General features: G+C 43.7%; 2 protein-coding genes across 2 annotated transcripts in view; one reads left to right on the top strand and one right to left on the bottom strand.

Moving 5' to 3' along the window:
• The window catches only part of LOC144133370 (N-acetylated-alpha-linked acidic dipeptidase 2-like), a 23,810-nt gene extending 12,584 nt beyond the window's left edge, over window positions 1–11,226 (top strand). The window contains exons 10-18 of the mRNA XM_077666447.1: window positions 726–811; window positions 1,653–1,855; window positions 2,645–2,708; window positions 2,784–2,848; window positions 4,152–4,231; window positions 6,693–6,783; window positions 7,736–7,988; window positions 10,000–10,078; window positions 10,893–11,226. Coding sequence (XP_077522573.1) covers window positions 726–811; window positions 1,653–1,855; window positions 2,645–2,708; window positions 2,784–2,848; window positions 4,152–4,231; window positions 6,693–6,783; window positions 7,736–7,988; window positions 10,000–10,078; window positions 10,893–11,226 — 1,255 coding nt within the window. The remainder of the gene's footprint in view (window positions 1–725; window positions 812–1,652; window positions 1,856–2,644; window positions 2,709–2,783; window positions 2,849–4,151; window positions 4,232–6,692; window positions 6,784–7,735; window positions 7,989–9,999; window positions 10,079–10,892) is intronic.
• Window positions 11,224–18,592, bottom strand: Glo1 (Glyoxalase 1). The gene is made up of 4 exons (XM_077666452.1): window positions 18,142–18,592; window positions 15,933–15,994; window positions 14,977–15,066; window positions 11,224–11,440 (listed from the first exon to the last, which is right to left on the bottom strand). Exons 1-4 carry the CDS (start codon window positions 18,429–18,431, stop codon window positions 11,343–11,345), a joined length of 540 nt encoding a protein of 179 aa, XP_077522578.1. The 5' UTR covers window positions 18,432–18,592; the 3' UTR covers window positions 11,224–11,342.

Raw genomic sequence — 18,592 nt, 5'->3', positions numbered from 1 at the left:
GAATGCACATGACGGCACGTGCACAGCACACAGCAACGCACAGCGATACAATCGCGAAGCCACCAGTCAGAGGCAAACGGAGATAAAAGGCGATAAAACGGCGCCCTCATATACAGCCCGGTTGATTACAGCAGCAAACTGAACAGCAAACTGTTCGGTAGTTTCGGATTCGGGCGCATGTACAACTGTTCAGCCGGGAAAGCGACCGCCAGCTTAAGCAAGCTGCAGGGTAAACTGTGTGCAATTCGTCTCCCCACCACTCATACTTTTCGCAGCTGCAAAGCAGCGACGCAGCCGCACCAATCTTCCCAAGCCTGTCATTTCGCGCACCCGCGTGAATGCTTATGATCTGGCGCAGCATGGAGTGTAAAATATGAGAGTAAAAGTTGGGTTTTTTATAAATCCAGGTAATAATGTTAGGGGTGTGCAAATTACGCATTAATTACGGTATTGTTCATAATCAAATAAGGTTGCGGAGCAAGTGAAGAGCAGGTGAAGAGCGGACGATACATCTGATGATATATTTCTACGAGTTTTACGAGTTTTTAAGAATTTTTCCAAAAATGTTTGGAAGAAATCTGCAAAACAGGGTGTGAATGGAAATAGTATCATGTCCTGCCTTCCTGCAGCCCACTTGCATTGTGAGGCTATCAGTCGCAGGACATCACAGTTTTAACAGTGAAGGTAAAGCTTGCTGGCTGATGCATTCTGTGAATGCCTCACAGGAAACTGCGACTCGTGGTGAACAACAAGTGGGCACGACCCATTGTCTACGATGTCATCGGCACCATTAGGGGCAAATCAGAACCAGGTGAGCAAGTGGAGTTCAATACAGTGCTGTCTTATATGTGCCATGTGGATGTCTACTGTAAAAGATTACTTTTAGGCCTTTCTGTATAACATACGCTAAACTCCACAAAAGCTGTTGCTGTGCTGCTGCCCGCCATATGCTAATGCCTGATATCTACAGTCAAGTCTAAGACCTGCAGACCTTGTGGCACCCTGGGCTACCATAACTATCACAATGGGTGCACTGTCATGTGCCTGGCACTAGTCATGGGACGACATGTGACTGGATGCTGATGGTCTACAGGACGGAACCCTCCATGTAACAGCTTTCGTTGTACGATTGAGCAAATTGATTGGCTACAGTTGTCGAAGCTTATTTTGTACAGAACGGAAGGGGAATGACGCTGACAAATCTGGGAGCAGGCTGACCTTGAGCTTCACAGCGAAGGTCATAGTAGCTTAGCTTGTTATATTTTCTCCTCTAGGCTTGACGATGGCGACCACCAAGCACGCGATGTTTAAAACTATCCGCTGGCCTGGAAACGTATGTTCCCCAGAACTTAATGGTATTCCACAGCACGTTCCCATTGCAGTTGTACGGTAGCCATTCTACTGCTGTGCATGGGTTGGCATGTTTAGTTCCAAGATGTGGCAGCTAGCTGCATTTTTGAGTCTGCGAAACACAACAAAGTTCATGTGCATTAAGATGTCAGCGTATTTACGGCACTCCAGGCAGTGTGTGTTAGTCCAAAGCTTTCCATCTATATCTCTTACAGTCCAGATGTTGCTCTTGCATGTAAAAGTGCTATGGTATTTCATTTTTATTTTACAATTCTCACTACATGGGAGTGTGTTTTGTGCAGATCGGTATAGCATTGCAGGAGCCCACCACGACGCCTGGGGCTTTGGTGCGGTAGACCCTTCCTCGGCTACAGCCAGCCTGCTTGAAATGAGCCGGATTTTGGGCGCTCGGCTGAAGCGTGGCTGGCGACCTAGACGCACAATAGTGTTTGCCATCTGGGCCGCTGAAGAAATTGCCATTGCCGGTTCGGGCGAATGGGTAGAGGTGCGTGCTGCACGAGCTTTAATTTGTTACGCAATTCTTGGTGTGAAGACGTTCCGTGCTAAAAATACGGTAAGAGCACTGAAACTCTTTGATATTCATATTTTGGTTTTGCTAATTTCCTGTGGACATCTGCCTTAGTATCTCTTGTGTATTGAAATGCTAATGGGCAACGAGTGGAATTGAGAGCTGATACACACTGTTGTCCGCTTTGAAAGGGAGCATACAAACATATGTGTGGCACTGGCATGTGGCTAAAAATTTTTACTTTCCTTTTCACCAGCTTTTTTTTAATAACAACAATGTGCTCAATTAATAACAACAATGGCTACCATGAACTTACCAGAAAATGTAATTCATCTTTGCTTCATCTGTCGTGACAGATCTGTTGTCCATGATTACAGGCAACACATTTAGGAGCCTTTTTTTACGTGCAACAACATTTTTTCCCCCAATGCCACCTGATTGCTTGATTGGCTCAGAACATGCGCCATACACTTGCATGTTCTGTCTCACAGTGAAGCCTGCTCAGACAACATTTGCCTAAATATAACAGGTCTTGTCGCTATACAAGCCACGAAATTCCATACAGAAATAGCTTTTTAGTTGTGATAACATGGCAGGCTAGCTCTGTAATGAATTGAATAAATTTAAACCCTTACTTTTTATTTGATTGCAATGATGTTTATGAAGGAACTCCAGGTGCTTAACACTGATGAGACTTTTTACGGGTCCTTCAGGAAGGCAATGAAATAGCGTGCACCAGTACAAAGCACAGTGGTTTACATGCAGGAGAAGCTGCTGCTGCTGACCCGCGGAGGTGTAGGCTACACGAATGTGGACAACTGTGCCTCCGGTTAGTGAACGCAGCATGCCACAAGCAGTCCATGTCGTGAACCTATGTTGCTTCTGTTCTCTGCCCCTTCTGCAGGAATCATGTTCTTCGCCTATGCATCACCTGTGCTGAGGAACTTCCTAGTGGAGACGACCAAACGGGTACATACTCGAAGCACAGTGCAATGAGGTCATCATTTGTTGTTTGCACTCAGGAGGGACTCCAAAAAATTTTGTTTAACACGTTCACTGCAGGCGGCAGCGATTTTCAGAGCCCTAATCCCTGTGTGTCTTGGCCCACCAGTGGGCCACTCTTAAATTTTCTTGGTTGTGGCATGACCCACTCGTGAGCCACTGGCAAAGCCAACTGCTTGGGACCACCAACATATGGCAAAATCACCTGGCATGTGTGCTTTTTGCAGGCTCTTTGAACAGCCTGAGCTCTCTGAGGGCTTCATTGCAAGACTCAGTATTTGTGGTCGCACAGCATGAAAGCACGACTTAACCAACCGGTAACCCACAATGCAGTGAACGTGTTGATGCCTGCCAGAGTGTGCAGGTACAGTAAGCCTGAACACTGACTCATATATGCTTTTTGCTTTGAGGAGACGATCAGTTCTGGCTTGCCCTGCATTCTGCTAGCCACCCTAGTTAGGGAAGCTTGTAGATCCAGTCTTCTAATCTGTCCTGCCTAGACGCATGTGTGCTGATGCTAATCAGTATGTTGTAATATTCAACAGTTTCAAGGCTGCTGATACAAAGGGGCAGATACTCAGCAGTGATGTATCATTCCGTAAAACGTTTTAATTTGCAAGCACCTTCTTTTGCGATTTTCAAAAATCGAGGGCGTGTAAAAATATTTAACAAAAAATTCCTTCTATATTTTTAACTGTAGTGTAGTTTGAATTTTTTTTTCAGGAATTTGTTTCTCGAGATTGTGGCTGCTAACACATGCATGCATTGGAATAAATGTTATGTGCAAGCTTCTGCTTTTTGGTACATGCACTAACCTCTTCAAAAGCAAAAAAAAAAAAAATTGAAGCCTAAAATACGATTTCTTTTCAATAAATTGGAAGGATCAGCTAGGCCCCAGAAGATCACATTTAAGCAACATCTGGGAATATGTATAGCTTGCCTGTGAGTGCAAAGTTGCCACCATGAAATTAAAGGACTTCGCGTTACCTGTGCACTGTTATATATGCTGGCTGTAAAAGTTGCTGTAGTAGAGAATATACCTCATGAAGCTCTCTTTGGACTTCAAAATATCACTGCACAGATCACACTTGCATGCGATACTTGGGAGAAAGACAGGGCAGTTGTTGCAGGTATGGAAAGTGCTTGTAGGTATAACAACTGCTACGATTGCTATAGACCACCAGCTTACGTTGAAGTTGTACATATTTGACATGTGCAGATGTAGTGACACCAAGCTTGGGTACTCTTTGACTGAATTTTGCACATGCAGGTCCCGTTCAATGGCACCGAAACTCTGTACGACTACTGGTACAAGTATGAGAATGACTATTCGGGGACCACGAAACTGCAGTAAGTTGCTGACTTACATAGTGACCATAATTGGCTAAACTAGAACTCCGATCGATTGATGGTTATGTAGGAGCTGTACCAGGAATGTGAAAATTGATTGGTACTTTTTAATTTAACTGAGAAAAGAACGCCAACCAAAAATGAAATAACACGCTGTTTCAGAACCTACTTGGTTCCTTTGTCAGTTGTGACTGTGTGCGAGCTGCAGCTTGCCATTTTAGTGCAAAAGAACTCATATGCTCACAAACACCGACCATGAATCTTGTCTCAATCTTTCTTGCGCCGTTGCCTAACAACAGTGATGCCTTGCTAAGAAATCAAATAAATATCCATGACAGGGAGTCGAACCCATGGCAGTACGAACAGATCAGCTTCGCAGGGTGCTGAGCGAGAGCACCAGGCTATCGCCGCAGTTGAACATGCCTTGTGTTAAACAGCAACAAACATTCAAGCTGTGCATTGCACGTTGTCGTGTTCATCAACTCCCATCTGTGGCACGAACAGATCAAATCAGCTTAACCTCGATCAGAGCTTAACTTGAGTATAATATTGTCGTCAGACGTGCCGATGACCCATCGAAGGAAAATCATGAGCCAGCCATAGTCATAGTGCCTTGTAAATGGCACTATGACTAAATGGAGGCTATTGCTAAACACATGCTTTCGCACGTCTAATCGGTTTAACTATGTTAAAATCCTGCTCATTTTTAAGCCCTGGTTGGCATTCCTGTCTCAGTTAAATTCCTTTCCCGATCAGACAGACCTCTATTGAATGTTTTATTTTTAGCGGTATTATTTTTTTTTCATAGTATTATTTGATATGCCGCATCTGTGACTAAAAGCGCATTTTATGTCATGTTTGGGCAGAGGACCTTTCAGGGCACGCTATGTGTATTTTGTTGTTTAGTAATTTTTACTTTTACTATTTGTGCTTTATTTAAATAATGTAATTTTTGCAACCTTGCAGTATTGTGCGCAGTAGTTGATATATTACAAAGAATTGAAGCATGGTGTTGATGTGCCCATGATGTGCACTGAACAATCATTACTGCGTTCTTAGTTTACATTGCTTTCTATTAGCCTGTTACAACTAGAGCTGTGCGATAGCAAAATTTTGGATATGAAGTAAATTCTATTATAAAATATTGGGTACGAATCGAATACTTTTCAAACACTGCCAAGTTAAAGTACAGAGGAAATGTTCTGTAAAACATGGCCAGAAAAAAAACAAGAACTATTGTAGGTGTGGGAATATAAAATCTTTTTTTTTAGTGCGAAGGAAATAAAATAATTAAAAATTGCCCGCAAATCAAATTGAATAATTTCAATTATTAGTACAGTACGTAGTTTAAAATGAAGAGGAATGCTTGTCCACAAAACACAACTATGAAAAGAAAGAGAGATATTGCAAGCAAATTTTCTCTTCATCCATCGTCAGCATGATTTGTTACACCTGCAAGGTCTCCCCGACTTTAAATAAGGAATCGGGAATCATGTAGTAATAGCAGTAAACTTTATTTTGTAGTCTTAATACTTTATCTACAATTGTTTTAAGAAGTTTACTGAATGCTGGCATTAAGCATATCATAAGGTGGTCAAGTATACCTCCTTAATGGATCAGTAACGTCAATGGTCGATTAATGGCGAGGCGAGACACTGCTGACAAAACGCAACAAGACAGCTCGTTAAACGGACAGAAGAGCAGCTATCTGAGCTGCTATGTGAACAGGACGATACCTTCCGTGCGGGCCGCAATTCACTAATTCCGTTGTCCTCCACTCTTCAGGCCTTTTCAATGCAAGCGCATATTTTTGTAGTGATTTAAAATGAGAGGATCACTGCCAGTCAGGTTCACAGCCAGTTGCTGACTGCATCGTAGGGAGACGCACTGACGTGCCACGTAGCGTCAGCTGCACTTGCTTTCCAACCCACGAGCTTGCGGCGGCGGCTATCGTTAGCTGTCAGCGCATTGATTTGATGCAACACTGAGCATTACCATGGGCGGGCTTTTTTCACATTTTGGCAGTGGATTCTATGAGGAAAGAACAAGTTAACTCGTGTGAAACGTACTAAGCATACTGCCGCTTTCGCACGTGAAGGTGTTCCGCTGCAAGTTTAGATGGATAAGAAATTCACAGTTTCTGGACGTTTAGGAGGTTTTAGTAGATGCAAGTGAGGTGCGAATTGAACCGAATAGCAAATACTATTCGAAATTTTTTTCAAGTTTCGAATATTCGCACAATCCTAGTTATTACTGTAACTACACTTGGTTATGCAGACATCTTATTCAGTTGATGCCACCACAGCACGGGTGTTAGGCTACATGTTTAAAAGGGTGCACCATTGCAAGTCCACTTCTGAGTATTCATGGCCCTTTATGCCTGTCGTCCATGCCGTGTGCTTACGGAACAGAAGTTATGCAAGAGCAGTAGTTAATCATAGTCAATCGCCATTTACTGCAGGGTGTACCTGACCCATGGCGGAATGGACAACTCTGCCTTCAACTTCCTTGCGGGAGTTCCATCTGCCATCTTCACCTTCCGACCTGACAAGGTAAGGCGCTTTCAGGAATATCTGCTGCTTGGAGAAGAGCAAAGCAGTACAGAGTAGCATGCAAGGTGGTGTAGCAGACCACTTAATATATGAGCTTTTCAAAAGGCAAGCTGGGTGACAAGGCACTAGTCTTCGCTGTAAAGGAAAACGGTGCCTTGTTGGAATTCTTGGAAGAGCAAGCATCTGCTCAATTCTTGGACCTAGCAAATGTACACCTCAGTAACTCCATCGGGACCGCACCTTTTTGACCAAACATGCACCCTTCACAGTTATGTTGCCATTAGTATTTGTAAATAAGGGGTGAATGCTTTTTTGAATTTTATTGGTAATCAGAACCAGTGGTGAAAAGGTGGCACTTTGCACACCTCTCTCAATGCTTTACCTGGCAATGCTTATTCCAGCATGTTTTTTGCTGCATCAAGTATGCGGCGTTTTTCTCTATTCTTTTCCAACTGTTACTCCAATTTGAAAATGAGTGTGGTACTTCATGTTTTGTCTAGAGTCAATAGTCTTGCTTTTCTTGTGACTTCTCATATACAATTGCTGTCAAAAGTTCATGGAACAGAGCTTTGCCAAAGAAGTTATAATCTCTTTGTATCTGGCACGCATTTTAATGCACACACTGAGAGTTATGCTCCATATGTCCATTCCAGGCTGTGTGCAAAGACTGTGTTGAAGTTGTTTCGTCACTAAATATGGACACTGGGTGTACATATGCTAGCATACACTATGACCCGCCCCCCACCCTATTCAACCAAAGACTGCGTTGAAGTTTTTTCGTCGCTAAATACGGACATTGGGTGTACATATGCTAAGCACACAATATGACCCTCCGAACTTATTCAATGCCTCTCTTTCATGGCTGGCATGTAGTGAACATAAATAAACTGACATGGATTGAGAGACTACATGTGTGCAAAGTCAGTCACTGAACTCAGCAATTCTCTTCCAGAACGTGTTCCCCCTGGGATCATACTCGGCCTACCACACGGCCTTCGAGACGATCCGCCTGTATGAGACCCTGATTGACCCGACCTATCACTTCATGGAGATGTGCGCCCGTTTTAACGAGCTGCTGACTGTGACGCTTGCTGAAGCCAAGCTGCTGCCGTACGATTTTCGCACCGTGGCATATGAGATTCAGGCAGCCGTCACCAAGCTTACTAGCCTCAGACAGCTGCTCAATGCCCACAAAGTGCCAATTGGTAAGTCAAACACCCAGGCGTTAAAAAGTAAAATGGTGACGAAGTGAAAACGCCTTGAAAAATTTGGCTGGGCCACAGCTGTAAAGGTGCTCATGTAGTAGCTGCATGTCAACATTTCATCCACTCTTAAAACTTACAGGGCACAAAAGGTAATGACGTTGCAAGCTGATCTGTAAAAGAAGCTCCTCGTTAGCTAGTTTCACCATTGACTTTGCATGTAAAGAACACGTAAAACCATGCACAGGTAATTCAGTCATTTGAAAGTAAGACTGGGTCGCATGTTTAAAGAAAATGATGTAGTTTAGATTGAGCTGAAATTAAAAAAAATCTAAATAAAAAAATGTCTGTGTTCTGCCTTGTTGGTGCATGCTAAAGAACCCCAGGTGGGCAAAATTAATCCGGAGCCCCCACTACAGCATCTCTAGGAGCCCACACAGAGCTTCAGGGCATAAGAATTCCAGACACCACAACATACCAATAACGCCTATGTACTGAGACTTTAGAATACATTGAAGAGAACCCTGGGTGGTTTGAATAATTCAGAGTTCTTCACTGCAATATGCTTCGTGATAACTGCCCATTTTAAAATCTGATAATTTATGATCATCACCATTTGCCTGTCCTATTTAGCGGCTAAGTACGAGGTCTGTTAGAAAAGTATCCGACCTTTTTTTTTTTTTTGTGAACACCTGATGGATATGAAACAAGCGCGCTTGCATCAGCCGACCTTGAACCTTTGTGCACATGCGCGAATTTTTTCCCGCCTGTCGATAGCGTCAGTCGCTGGAACGCAGCATTTGATTGAGGTAGTGCGCAATGCTCTCGTCGGTTTTTTATTACAAGAAAAATGGCAGAGCAACTGGAGCAGCGCTACTGCATCAAATTTTGCCAGAAACTGGGCGACAGCCAAGTGGAAACCATTCGGAAGACTCAAACGGCTTTCGGTGACAATGCTATGTGCAGCACACAGATTAAACAGTGGTACAACCGGTTTAAAGAAGTCTCACAGGACATGCTGGATTCCATAAACAGTGTCCCCGACTTCATGAACACCATAATCACTGTTGATGAGTCTTGGGTGTTTGGGTACGACCCAGAAACCAAATCCCAGTTGTCACAGTGGAAGCATTTGACGTCGCCAAGACCAAAGAAGGCCCGCCAAGTGCGCATCAAAGTCAGAGTGATGCTGACTGCTTTCTTTGACTCCCGCGGTGTGGTATACCACGAGTATGCACCACAGGGTCAAACAATCACCAAAGAGTACTACAGGGATGCCCACCGCCGCCTACGTGATGCAGTGCGGTGCAAGAGACCAGAGTTGTGCTCAACAGGAAATTGGCGCATCCATCACGACAATGCTCCTGCACATTCCTCGCACTTGATTCAGACTTTTTTTTGGCAAAAAACCAGACTCCTGTAGTTCAACTACTGTAGTTCCTTACTCTTCTGATATGGCCCCCTTCGACTTCTGGGCGTTTCCCAAAATCAAGAGGCCATTGAAAGGAGCCGATTTCAGACAAGAGAGGACATTACGGCTGCAACACCAGCTGAGCAAAATTCCATCCCGAAAGAGGCCTTCTCGGAGTTTCCAACGATGGCAGAAAGGAGCCGATTTCAGACAAGAGAGGACATTATGGCTGCAACGACAGCTGAGCTAAATTCCATTCCGAAAGAGGCCTTCTTGGAGTGCTTTCAACAATGGCAGTACCGCTGGGAGAAGTGTGTGGAGTCCCAAGGAGACTGCTTTGAGGGTGATTAGGTTTCCGACGCTCCAGTTATGCCAGTTTTTTTTCTTCAGCCAAAGGTAGGATACTTTTCTAACAGACCTCGTATATGCATTACCCCTCCTCTTCTAAAAACTACCCCTCCCCTTCACTTACCCCTCCTCTTCACTAAAACTACGGTTAGTGCCTTTTGCTGTTACTCAGCTATCTCTACGACTCAGGCGTCCCGTATTATACAAGAATGAAAAGCAAAACACTAGCATTTTATGATAACCTTTCTGTCACAGACTGGCTGACTGAGGAGGCATCTATGTACACTGATGCAGCTCAGAAGTGGCACAGTTGGTTGGAAAAAGCAAAACTAGGGTGAGTACCCAAGCTACATCTCAGTGGGCGTCGTTCTTGGAACCATTTTTTGATGGGGTAATATCGAGCAGTGTACATAGTTCAGCACGGTTTACCTGAATGTATGTGCAACACAAGAATCGATGTGCCAGGATGTGCCACATCATAAGGATTTGCACCTGGAGATGTGCAACTTATATCCAAGCTCCGTAGGGACAAGCTGTTTACAAAGCAAAGGAGGTAGAGCATATATTTCTGAATTATAAGAATGCGCCCACGAAAGGTGAACTAGAAATGGTCCAACATTCTTATTTTCTTGAAGTCCATAAATAAAAACTGGCTAAAGTTGGCTGACCTGTCAAAATTACTGCTATTGCAACGTCAGCCTCAAGTGAAAACTAGTGGAACACATTCTATATGCATCTGACGGATATCAAGTAGAGAAAGCCATGACCAGCCTTTGTTGTATCTTTGTTGACTTGCACAGCCACTGTTATATGTACACAAAATATTTTTTAGATGATGTCATGCACTCTTTCCTGCTTGTTGTGTCTGAAAGTGAGGCTTCAGACAATATTGCTAGCTGACTGGTTTTGTATGATGACACTTGCAACTGTTGACGGCTCTACTTTCCACTTTCCCAAAGAACGTTTACAACTTGAAAGACTAGCATTGCGACTTCTCAAAAGGAGCACCACTTCCATGAACACCAGCAAAATTGAGCTAGCAGTTGCTTTGACTGCATACTTACGCTCCTCTTGTGGAAGCATGCTGAATTTAAGAACTGTGCACCAAGTACATGTCAAAGGGGTGGCTGGCCTTGTCTTTTCGACAGGGAGGACGAGCGACGGCAGGTCAACGACCGCATGCTTCTGGTGGAGCGTGCCCTACTGCGTCAGGCACCACTGGAGGGTCGGCCCACATTCCGGCACCTTGTCTTCTCGCCCCAGCTGTCCAATGCGTACGCCGGGACAGGCTTCCCCGTGGTTCATGACCTCGCGTACCGGGCACAACGCCTGCCTGCTAAGAAGCAGGAGCCCCTGTGGCGTCATGTACGGGCCTTCATCAACGACGCCTGCATTGCCTTGAGAAACGCCCGGATTCTGCTAAGTCCCGACATGGCAATTCCCACCGGAACTTACTCGAAGAGTAATTCGAATCGAACGTAAAAAAGAGGGATGGGCATTTTTATTTCGTGCACACTGAAACTTTTTCGCACGCAGCTTTAAGGCACCTTCCATTTAGGCCCACTCAAACTTGTGTAAACACAGCATAGAGGCACTTTTCACTGTTTCCAGAGGTCTTTGACGACGGTCACGTTGTTAAATATCTCAATCCAGTAGCCATCTGGATCTTGGATGAATGCGATATGCTTCATTTTGCCTGAAGTAAAAAAAAAAAGTGAACCTAAATGCTGAAACACCAAATTTTCAAGATTCAGCTACAAACATACAAATATAAAAGTTCAGTGGCTTTCCAAAGTTTTACAGCAACACATACTCAAGAAAATTGCTTCTTTTATCTTTTCGTTACTAATTCCCTCGCTAGCAATTTGCAATTCACTCTCACACATCCCTCAAAACAGTGCATCAGCATTATTGCACTTGATAAAGTGCAGCTGGCTTCGCAAAATATGCTTCAAACATTCTGCACACGAATTTCGCCACTAATAAGAATAAAATTCATGACATTTATGAACCTTCGGTGTAAACAGTGCAATAAAAGACTGAAGGTGGACGACAAAGCAGCAATGCATGTGCTAACTCAATTAAATTATAGAATAACATAACACTTAAATAGGTACTCTTCAACATATTTTCTAGTACCATTACTAATGTGCTCAAGGAAGCATGTTCTTTATCACACTAGGAGATATGACTGATGCATATATAATAAAACCTCGTTTATAGAAGGAAAAAAACATTATTTGTGATCCAAACTGTCCAATTTTGAAAAAAGTAACTGTTGAATGAAATATACTTTTCAAGCGACACTTTCACTTGATAAAAAAATTTGCCGACGATTACGCATCTCTTTAATGCGATTTTTGAGCACAGCTGCTGTGGTACTCAAACTGTAGGCAACCACATATGGAACATGCAGTGCCAAATGGAGGAGGCTCTGGGTTTCAACTTTAGCAGCACAACAGCGTTGCGCCACCAATGAGCCTCACCTCCGGCGAAGGGCCAGTGCCCTACTCTGGCGCCATCTCTGGGAAGCGATGCATATACCTTGTCGGTGACAGTCACCAGTGAGCAGACGACGGCCCGCGCTACTCTCCTCTACTCTTCATGGTGCCACGTTCCCTCGTTCTCCGCTTTCCTCCCCGAGCTCTCTTCGCTATCGCGGTCTGTCCTACTCCACTATGCTCCGTGCTCGGTTACGCCGAGGCACGCCGCTCAGCGCAGTAACGGGCACCTAAGAGTTATGCTCCAAAATGTTGATTCAAATTTCTTGGCGCAAGGTTGGAACCGTTTCTTTTCTAGAGCTCGCAGAGTTGAGTCCGCGTTTGCACTGTTCTTAGCGCAGAAGAAACAGCGACACATCCCATTTGCCGATGGCGCTGGAGAAAATAATGTGGATCTCTTTCACACTCCTTTCGGATGCTTTGCCTCCGTGCATTGTCGCACTGTGGGGAAGCCAGCGCGGCAGCTGACTGTCACAGCGTTCTTGTTCACATGCTGCGTTCCCCAGACCCGAAGTGCACCATTGCGATTTTCAGATTCGCCCCCCCCCCCCCCCGCCCTCCAGCTTTTAGGCACTGAGAAGCAACAGCTGCGTTTCTCCTCTTCATGTTGCATCTCATTTGGAACGGCCTACTGGTACGTTAGCGCAGTTTATTTTTGAATGTCTCTCCCCTTTGCATTTATGCACTGCAAAGAAGCCACCATAGCAGGAGACTGCCCCTGAATTCCAACTCATGTCGCATGCATCCAGGTTCGCTAAATGTACTATATGACTACAATTTGTCCAAATTTTGTGGAAGTAGTTTCCAGGAAATCGCTTTACGCGCCAACGTATTAGTTGAAGAAAAAAAAATATTGTAACCCTATGGGACAATTTCACTGCTCGCAATTTTGAGCATATGATCCGGGAACATGTCAGTGATGTTTTATTGTATCTATGTGCTCAGCAATGTGATGTACTTCTGATACCTCTCTTGTAAACTGATTTCTAACGTGAAACAAAACACGCGCTCCTTCAATTTTAGGTATGTGACAGCACTTAGCACAGTGCACTGCTAGGGGTGTCAAGAGGGCCCCTTTTAACAACAGTCTCCTCTCTGCTTAGTTAACAAACTTTTCTTCATGATAATGGTAACTTATGTGCAACATTGATTAGCTGAAGATAAAATTGAAGCATCACAACAACAATCATGGTAGACCTCTTGATAATGATTATTACAAAATCTTAACAAATATGAGACAGTGGTACATAGCGTTGTGTAGCAGGTGCTCTAATATTACAAACAAAGGCATTGGCATTAGCTTAGCAACTGGAAATTTACTTATCAGTGGATAATGCATGCACATAAACTTCAGAACAAGTGGGAAGGCCAGAATGATGTGTTTGCCTAACAAGCCATGCCCAGATATCACATTATTTGCAAACAGCGAGAGACCTCATGGGTCCCCAAATATAATAAAAATTTTGAAACATTATGCAGAATTGAATTTTCTAGAAATGAGAGCTTTATCAGCACATCACGTCCACAACACAAAGGAACGTCAATTTTTCAAAAACTGCGCATTTTAAATGTTCAGGTAAATAATTTTGAGTACAATCACGAAAGCTTTCACAATAGCCATTTTCATTAGCAGACTGATTTGAACATAAATTTTATTTCACAAGAATGCAGACAGCTTTAGGCCTGAGCAGGAATGGGCTTAAATGGCTCGCTCAGAGGGATAGTCTACTGTACCTGTATACTAAGACGAGCATAAAAATATTGGCATATAGTAGATTTTTCCCCGTGGTGACAATAACGAAGGTAGAACTTGCTGTTTGGCAGAAATTCATATTTTTAACTGACAAAGTCTGGCCAGAACCTATGGCAGCGCCGTGCTGTGATCAAAATTTGCAGCTCTCCAAGTAGTTGGGCTGAGTCACCTGGAGTAGATTTACTACTCTTTAGGAATAGGACTGTGCGCCATATGAAGAGCTAGAATGGTTGGACAATACTCCATGGAGTCGTATTTTTTTCTTTTGCAACTATTCACAGTTTCTTATACGGTTTAACCCTGCTTTTTAATCGCCTCTTGAAACATGCTGAAAAGCCAGACTGCTATCATGGTGACAGTGGTGCCGCCATGGCAAAAATTGGTTGCTGGTTTCTGTGATACATATCACCAGCCTTATTGTATTGCTTTAAACTATGGTTTTATTAAAACATGCATCTCTATTAATGTCATGCTCATTATTACCACCATGCATTACCAATGCCCACTGATTAGGCAGTGGGGTCACCGCATCTGTAAAGTCAGGACTGGTAGATGCAGACTACCACGGGAAAACAACAATCCCATATCAAAAAATTACATTTTAAATTTGTTCTTCCGGGTTTCTCGGCTCCAAAGATGAGTGCAAGTTTATCTGGGCAAGGAGCTTCTAATTGCTGCAAATAAAATATGGTTGACATAAGTCAGTAGACTGTCCTTTTAATTCAACGGGCATGAATGCCGTAACAAAGGCAGTTTACAGACATCATGTGTCTTCACAGAAAAAACAAACAAACAAATTTTTGGATTGCATAGAAATCATGAAGCTTGAATTGAAAGGTAGCCCCATGGATATTAATCCTCTTTTACAACACATTCAATTCATTTGCACTCACACAGCAACTGCTAATAACATGTGCTTGCAAGCTATTTTATTCTTAAATAAACTTTCAATTCCATTTGGGCATAGGATGACCTCACCGTCTTGGGGTTTCTTGACGAACTTGACACCAAGCTTTTCAAACCGTGCACAGGCAGCTTCAACATCAGGCACCATTATGCCAATGTGACCTACAGTATAAGCACAAGGACATGTTAAAAGTTTTAACAAGCACAGTTCCATTGGTCATCATTATGAGCTAATGTCTCTCTACAATGCTCAAGATCATTGTGAAATAATATGCCTTCCTATATTCCTATATCTCTCATGGCAACAGTTTCATCAGGATAATTTTTATAGCTGGTTTTATAAAACATCTTGGTTTTATGGGATTTAACATCCCAAAGCAACTGAGGCTCCATTCATTACTGTGCTAACAGCCTGTGTGTTAAATAGCACTTGCTCTAAGTGTACATCAAAAACACCCGCCCCCCTGTATTCCATGTCCCCACTATGCATCAGTATAAACATATTAGTTGCATCTTGCCTCAAGAACTGCTGGAATAGTGCATAGCTTGGAATACTTCATTTAAACTGCAAAGGTATGATAAAGATTGGTCCGAAACCTACAAGTCTGTAAAGATCGTCCTGATTTAGTAACAAAGTGAAGACCCGTAGAATCATTTCATTACTCACTGAACATATGTGGTTTGTCTGCAAATACTATGCAGTCTACTACACACCACTGCAACCAGGAGGGAAGTATAGGATATAATTTTTCAGTGAATCTCACCAGCATATGTTCTTGGCAAAAAGATTGTAGCAAAGCTCCCCAGCGCAATTCATTTAGATCTAATCTCTGATTTCATGACATGCAGTTCATTAAAAGGTTGTCATGAAATACAGGAACATCGGTTAAAGCTAATGGCAGAGGTTGGTACTATCTCCCGTACTTGTGCTTTCAACCAGAGTTGCTGTTTACGGCTTGCTAAGAAACTCTCACAGAATCCATTGGAAAAGTTGGTCTCTCAGCTGCAGTGCAAAAAAGAGTACTTGCCAAAGCCCCGAGGAGCACTGTTCCCATTATGGTAGCCATTTTCTGGGTGATCGTCCCAGTTGCTGCAGAAAATGGTGCATGTTTTAAATAACTGCGTTTACTACACGTGATACAACCACACAACACACTGAAGCAGGCATCTCAGCTTGATTGTGAACCACAAATTTACAACCACATAGATGGCAGGCAGTTTTACATTTTTATGCTTTGTCTTCCTTTTTTTTATTCAATTATATCTAAAAAGGGTGATGACACCTTGAGAAAAACCTGCTCATTTAAACAAGAAACTGGAGTCCCTGCCTCAAGATATGCTGAATATATGAAAAAGTATTTCTGGTGTAATTTCGGACATTATGCAGAGCAATGTATGATAAAACAGCTACTGGCAAAGTGATATTTCTATAGCATCAAAGCTTTGCAATGTCAAGGGAGTCTGATTATGAGAAGGCTTTACTGGTAACGCAACATGCCATTTGGGAAAGAGTGGAGAGAGTGGAAAAGATTTTGTAGTCACAAAAAAAAAAATTTAGGTAGTGTCTTGCATTTTTACTTTTGTGCATGCAATGCAATGAAAAAAACTCTCCTGAATGGGCATTTCTAAATAACCAGGAAGGCTGTATAACAGCCTTTTGGACACAGAAGAGATAGCACTTGGGACCAAGACCAAGACATGCTGCTGAAGAAAATTGGTGGAGCGCCTAATATGTGTTACACTACCACAACAGGAATCATGCACCGGGAGGTTCCTTGCCTGCAACTGCGAACTGACAAAAGCTTTTAGCTCCAGGTGTTGTATATTGTGACATATGCTAATCATATTTCGCTCCTGTTTATGTCAAATGCAAATTTAGTGCTACCTGAAAATACGTACACTTTCCTCCAGGAAAACAAAAGTTAGCAGTACCATCTAGTCAAATATGAACAAGCATGCAGGCAACATGCTCTTAATAACTGGTTTTTGGGGAAAGGAAAATGGCGCAGTATCTGCCTCATATATTGGACACCTGAAGCGCCATAAGGGAAGGGATAAAGGAGGGAGTGAAAGAAGAAAGGTGCCGTAGTGGAAGGCTCTGGAATAATTTCGACCACCTGGGGATCTTTAACATGCATTGACATCGCACAGCACATGGGAGCCTTAGCGTTTTGCCTCCATAAAAACGCAGCCGCTGCGGTCTGGTTCGAACCCGGGAACTCCGGATCAGTAGCCGAGCACTATAACCACTGAGCCACCGCTGCGGGTCAACATGTACTTAAGATAAGCTTTCAGTGTTGGCATAGGTGTATAGGTGAGAAATGAGTGTAACTTTTGTGAATTTCAAAAAGAAGTACTGTACATAAGATAACCGAATGATCATAAAGCAAAAGTGCAGACAAAGCTCTATGCAAATGTGGAGCGGAGGTGGGACATCGTATGAATAAAAAGTGTGCCTCTTTTGCTTAACAGCTACAAAACACTTCAATGTGCCAGCTATGATATTTCACAAATAAGGCTCACATGCAGTCTAGCAAAGTGGGTGTGAAAATTACAATGATTAGATATGAAATGCAATGTTGAGTTATAATTGGAAACAGCGCAAAAAAGACCTAAGCAAGTAGACTGCGTGAACTCGTATAAATCCTTCGGTTGGTAGTGGGCGCTCGTCCCATCTACTTTGCTTGTTTGTGTCTTTTGCGCCGTTTCTGCAACTATGATTAGATATATATCATTCAAGATAAAAGCATTTCACAGAGCGGGAAAATTGTCTCTGGCTATATAATAATAATTGGTTTTTGGGGAAAGGAAGTGGCGCAGTATCTCTCTCTCTCTCTCATATCTCGGTGGACACCTGAACCGCGCCGTAAGAGAAGGGATGAAGGAGTGAATGAAAGAAGAAAGGAAGAGGTGCCGTAGTGGAGGGCTCCGGAATAATTTAAGACCACCCGGGGATCTTTAACGTGTGCACTGGCTGCAGATAACCTTCCACGTCTCCGGGCTGACCTTCAGAGCACATGTACACCTCAGAACCCCGCCGCCGGCAGTCTGTACGTATTGAAAGGCCATATCGACAGCGTCCGGCCAACTCTGCCTGGGCGCTCCGTAAACAGTGCCTGACGTAACGGACGGTGGTTTTCCGCACCCTGTGCACGTGTCGCGCTATATAAGCAGCTGCGCTGTGTCCTAGATCGGACACACTACCAGCTGAGCAGGGACTCCACTCGCTGCACTCACTGCGTCAACTCGATCGTGGCTTTGCGGCTGAAGGCCCATCGGGCCCGCTCCTCGCGCGAGCCAGTTTCAGGCACCGACTCCTCGAAGCCCATGAAGTACAGCGAGAACTTCATCTCGGGAAAGTCGAGCTTCTGCAGCAGGCGCATGCCGAGTACGCGCGTGTAGAAGTCCAGCGACGCCTTGGGATCCTTGATACGGTACATAGTCTGCTGCATGATGAAGTCTCGCGTGGCCGGGTCCGGCTCGGAGCAGCATTTTGCCGCCTCCTGATCGCTTAGGCCGCCCGACATTGTTATTATAACTGAGGGAGCAACTGAAGCCGGTATCACTGGCCTGTGACACGCCTACTACTACTAGAGGCGAAAGCAGCAGGTAGTTCGGCAACAGCACCTAGACAAAATAGCACCCAGACTGGTAGTGCGGCAAACAGCACCTACACTGCTGGCAGACT

The sequence above is a fragment of the Amblyomma americanum genome, chromosome 5 (assembly GCF_052857255.1).
Source record: "Amblyomma americanum isolate KBUSLIRL-KWMA chromosome 5, ASM5285725v1, whole genome shotgun sequence".
NCBI lineage: Eukaryota > Metazoa > Arthropoda > Arachnida > Ixodida > Ixodidae > Amblyomma > Amblyomma americanum.
The sequence above is the reverse complement of the archived record's forward strand: the minus strand, read 5'-3'. Positions and strand labels throughout refer to the sequence as shown.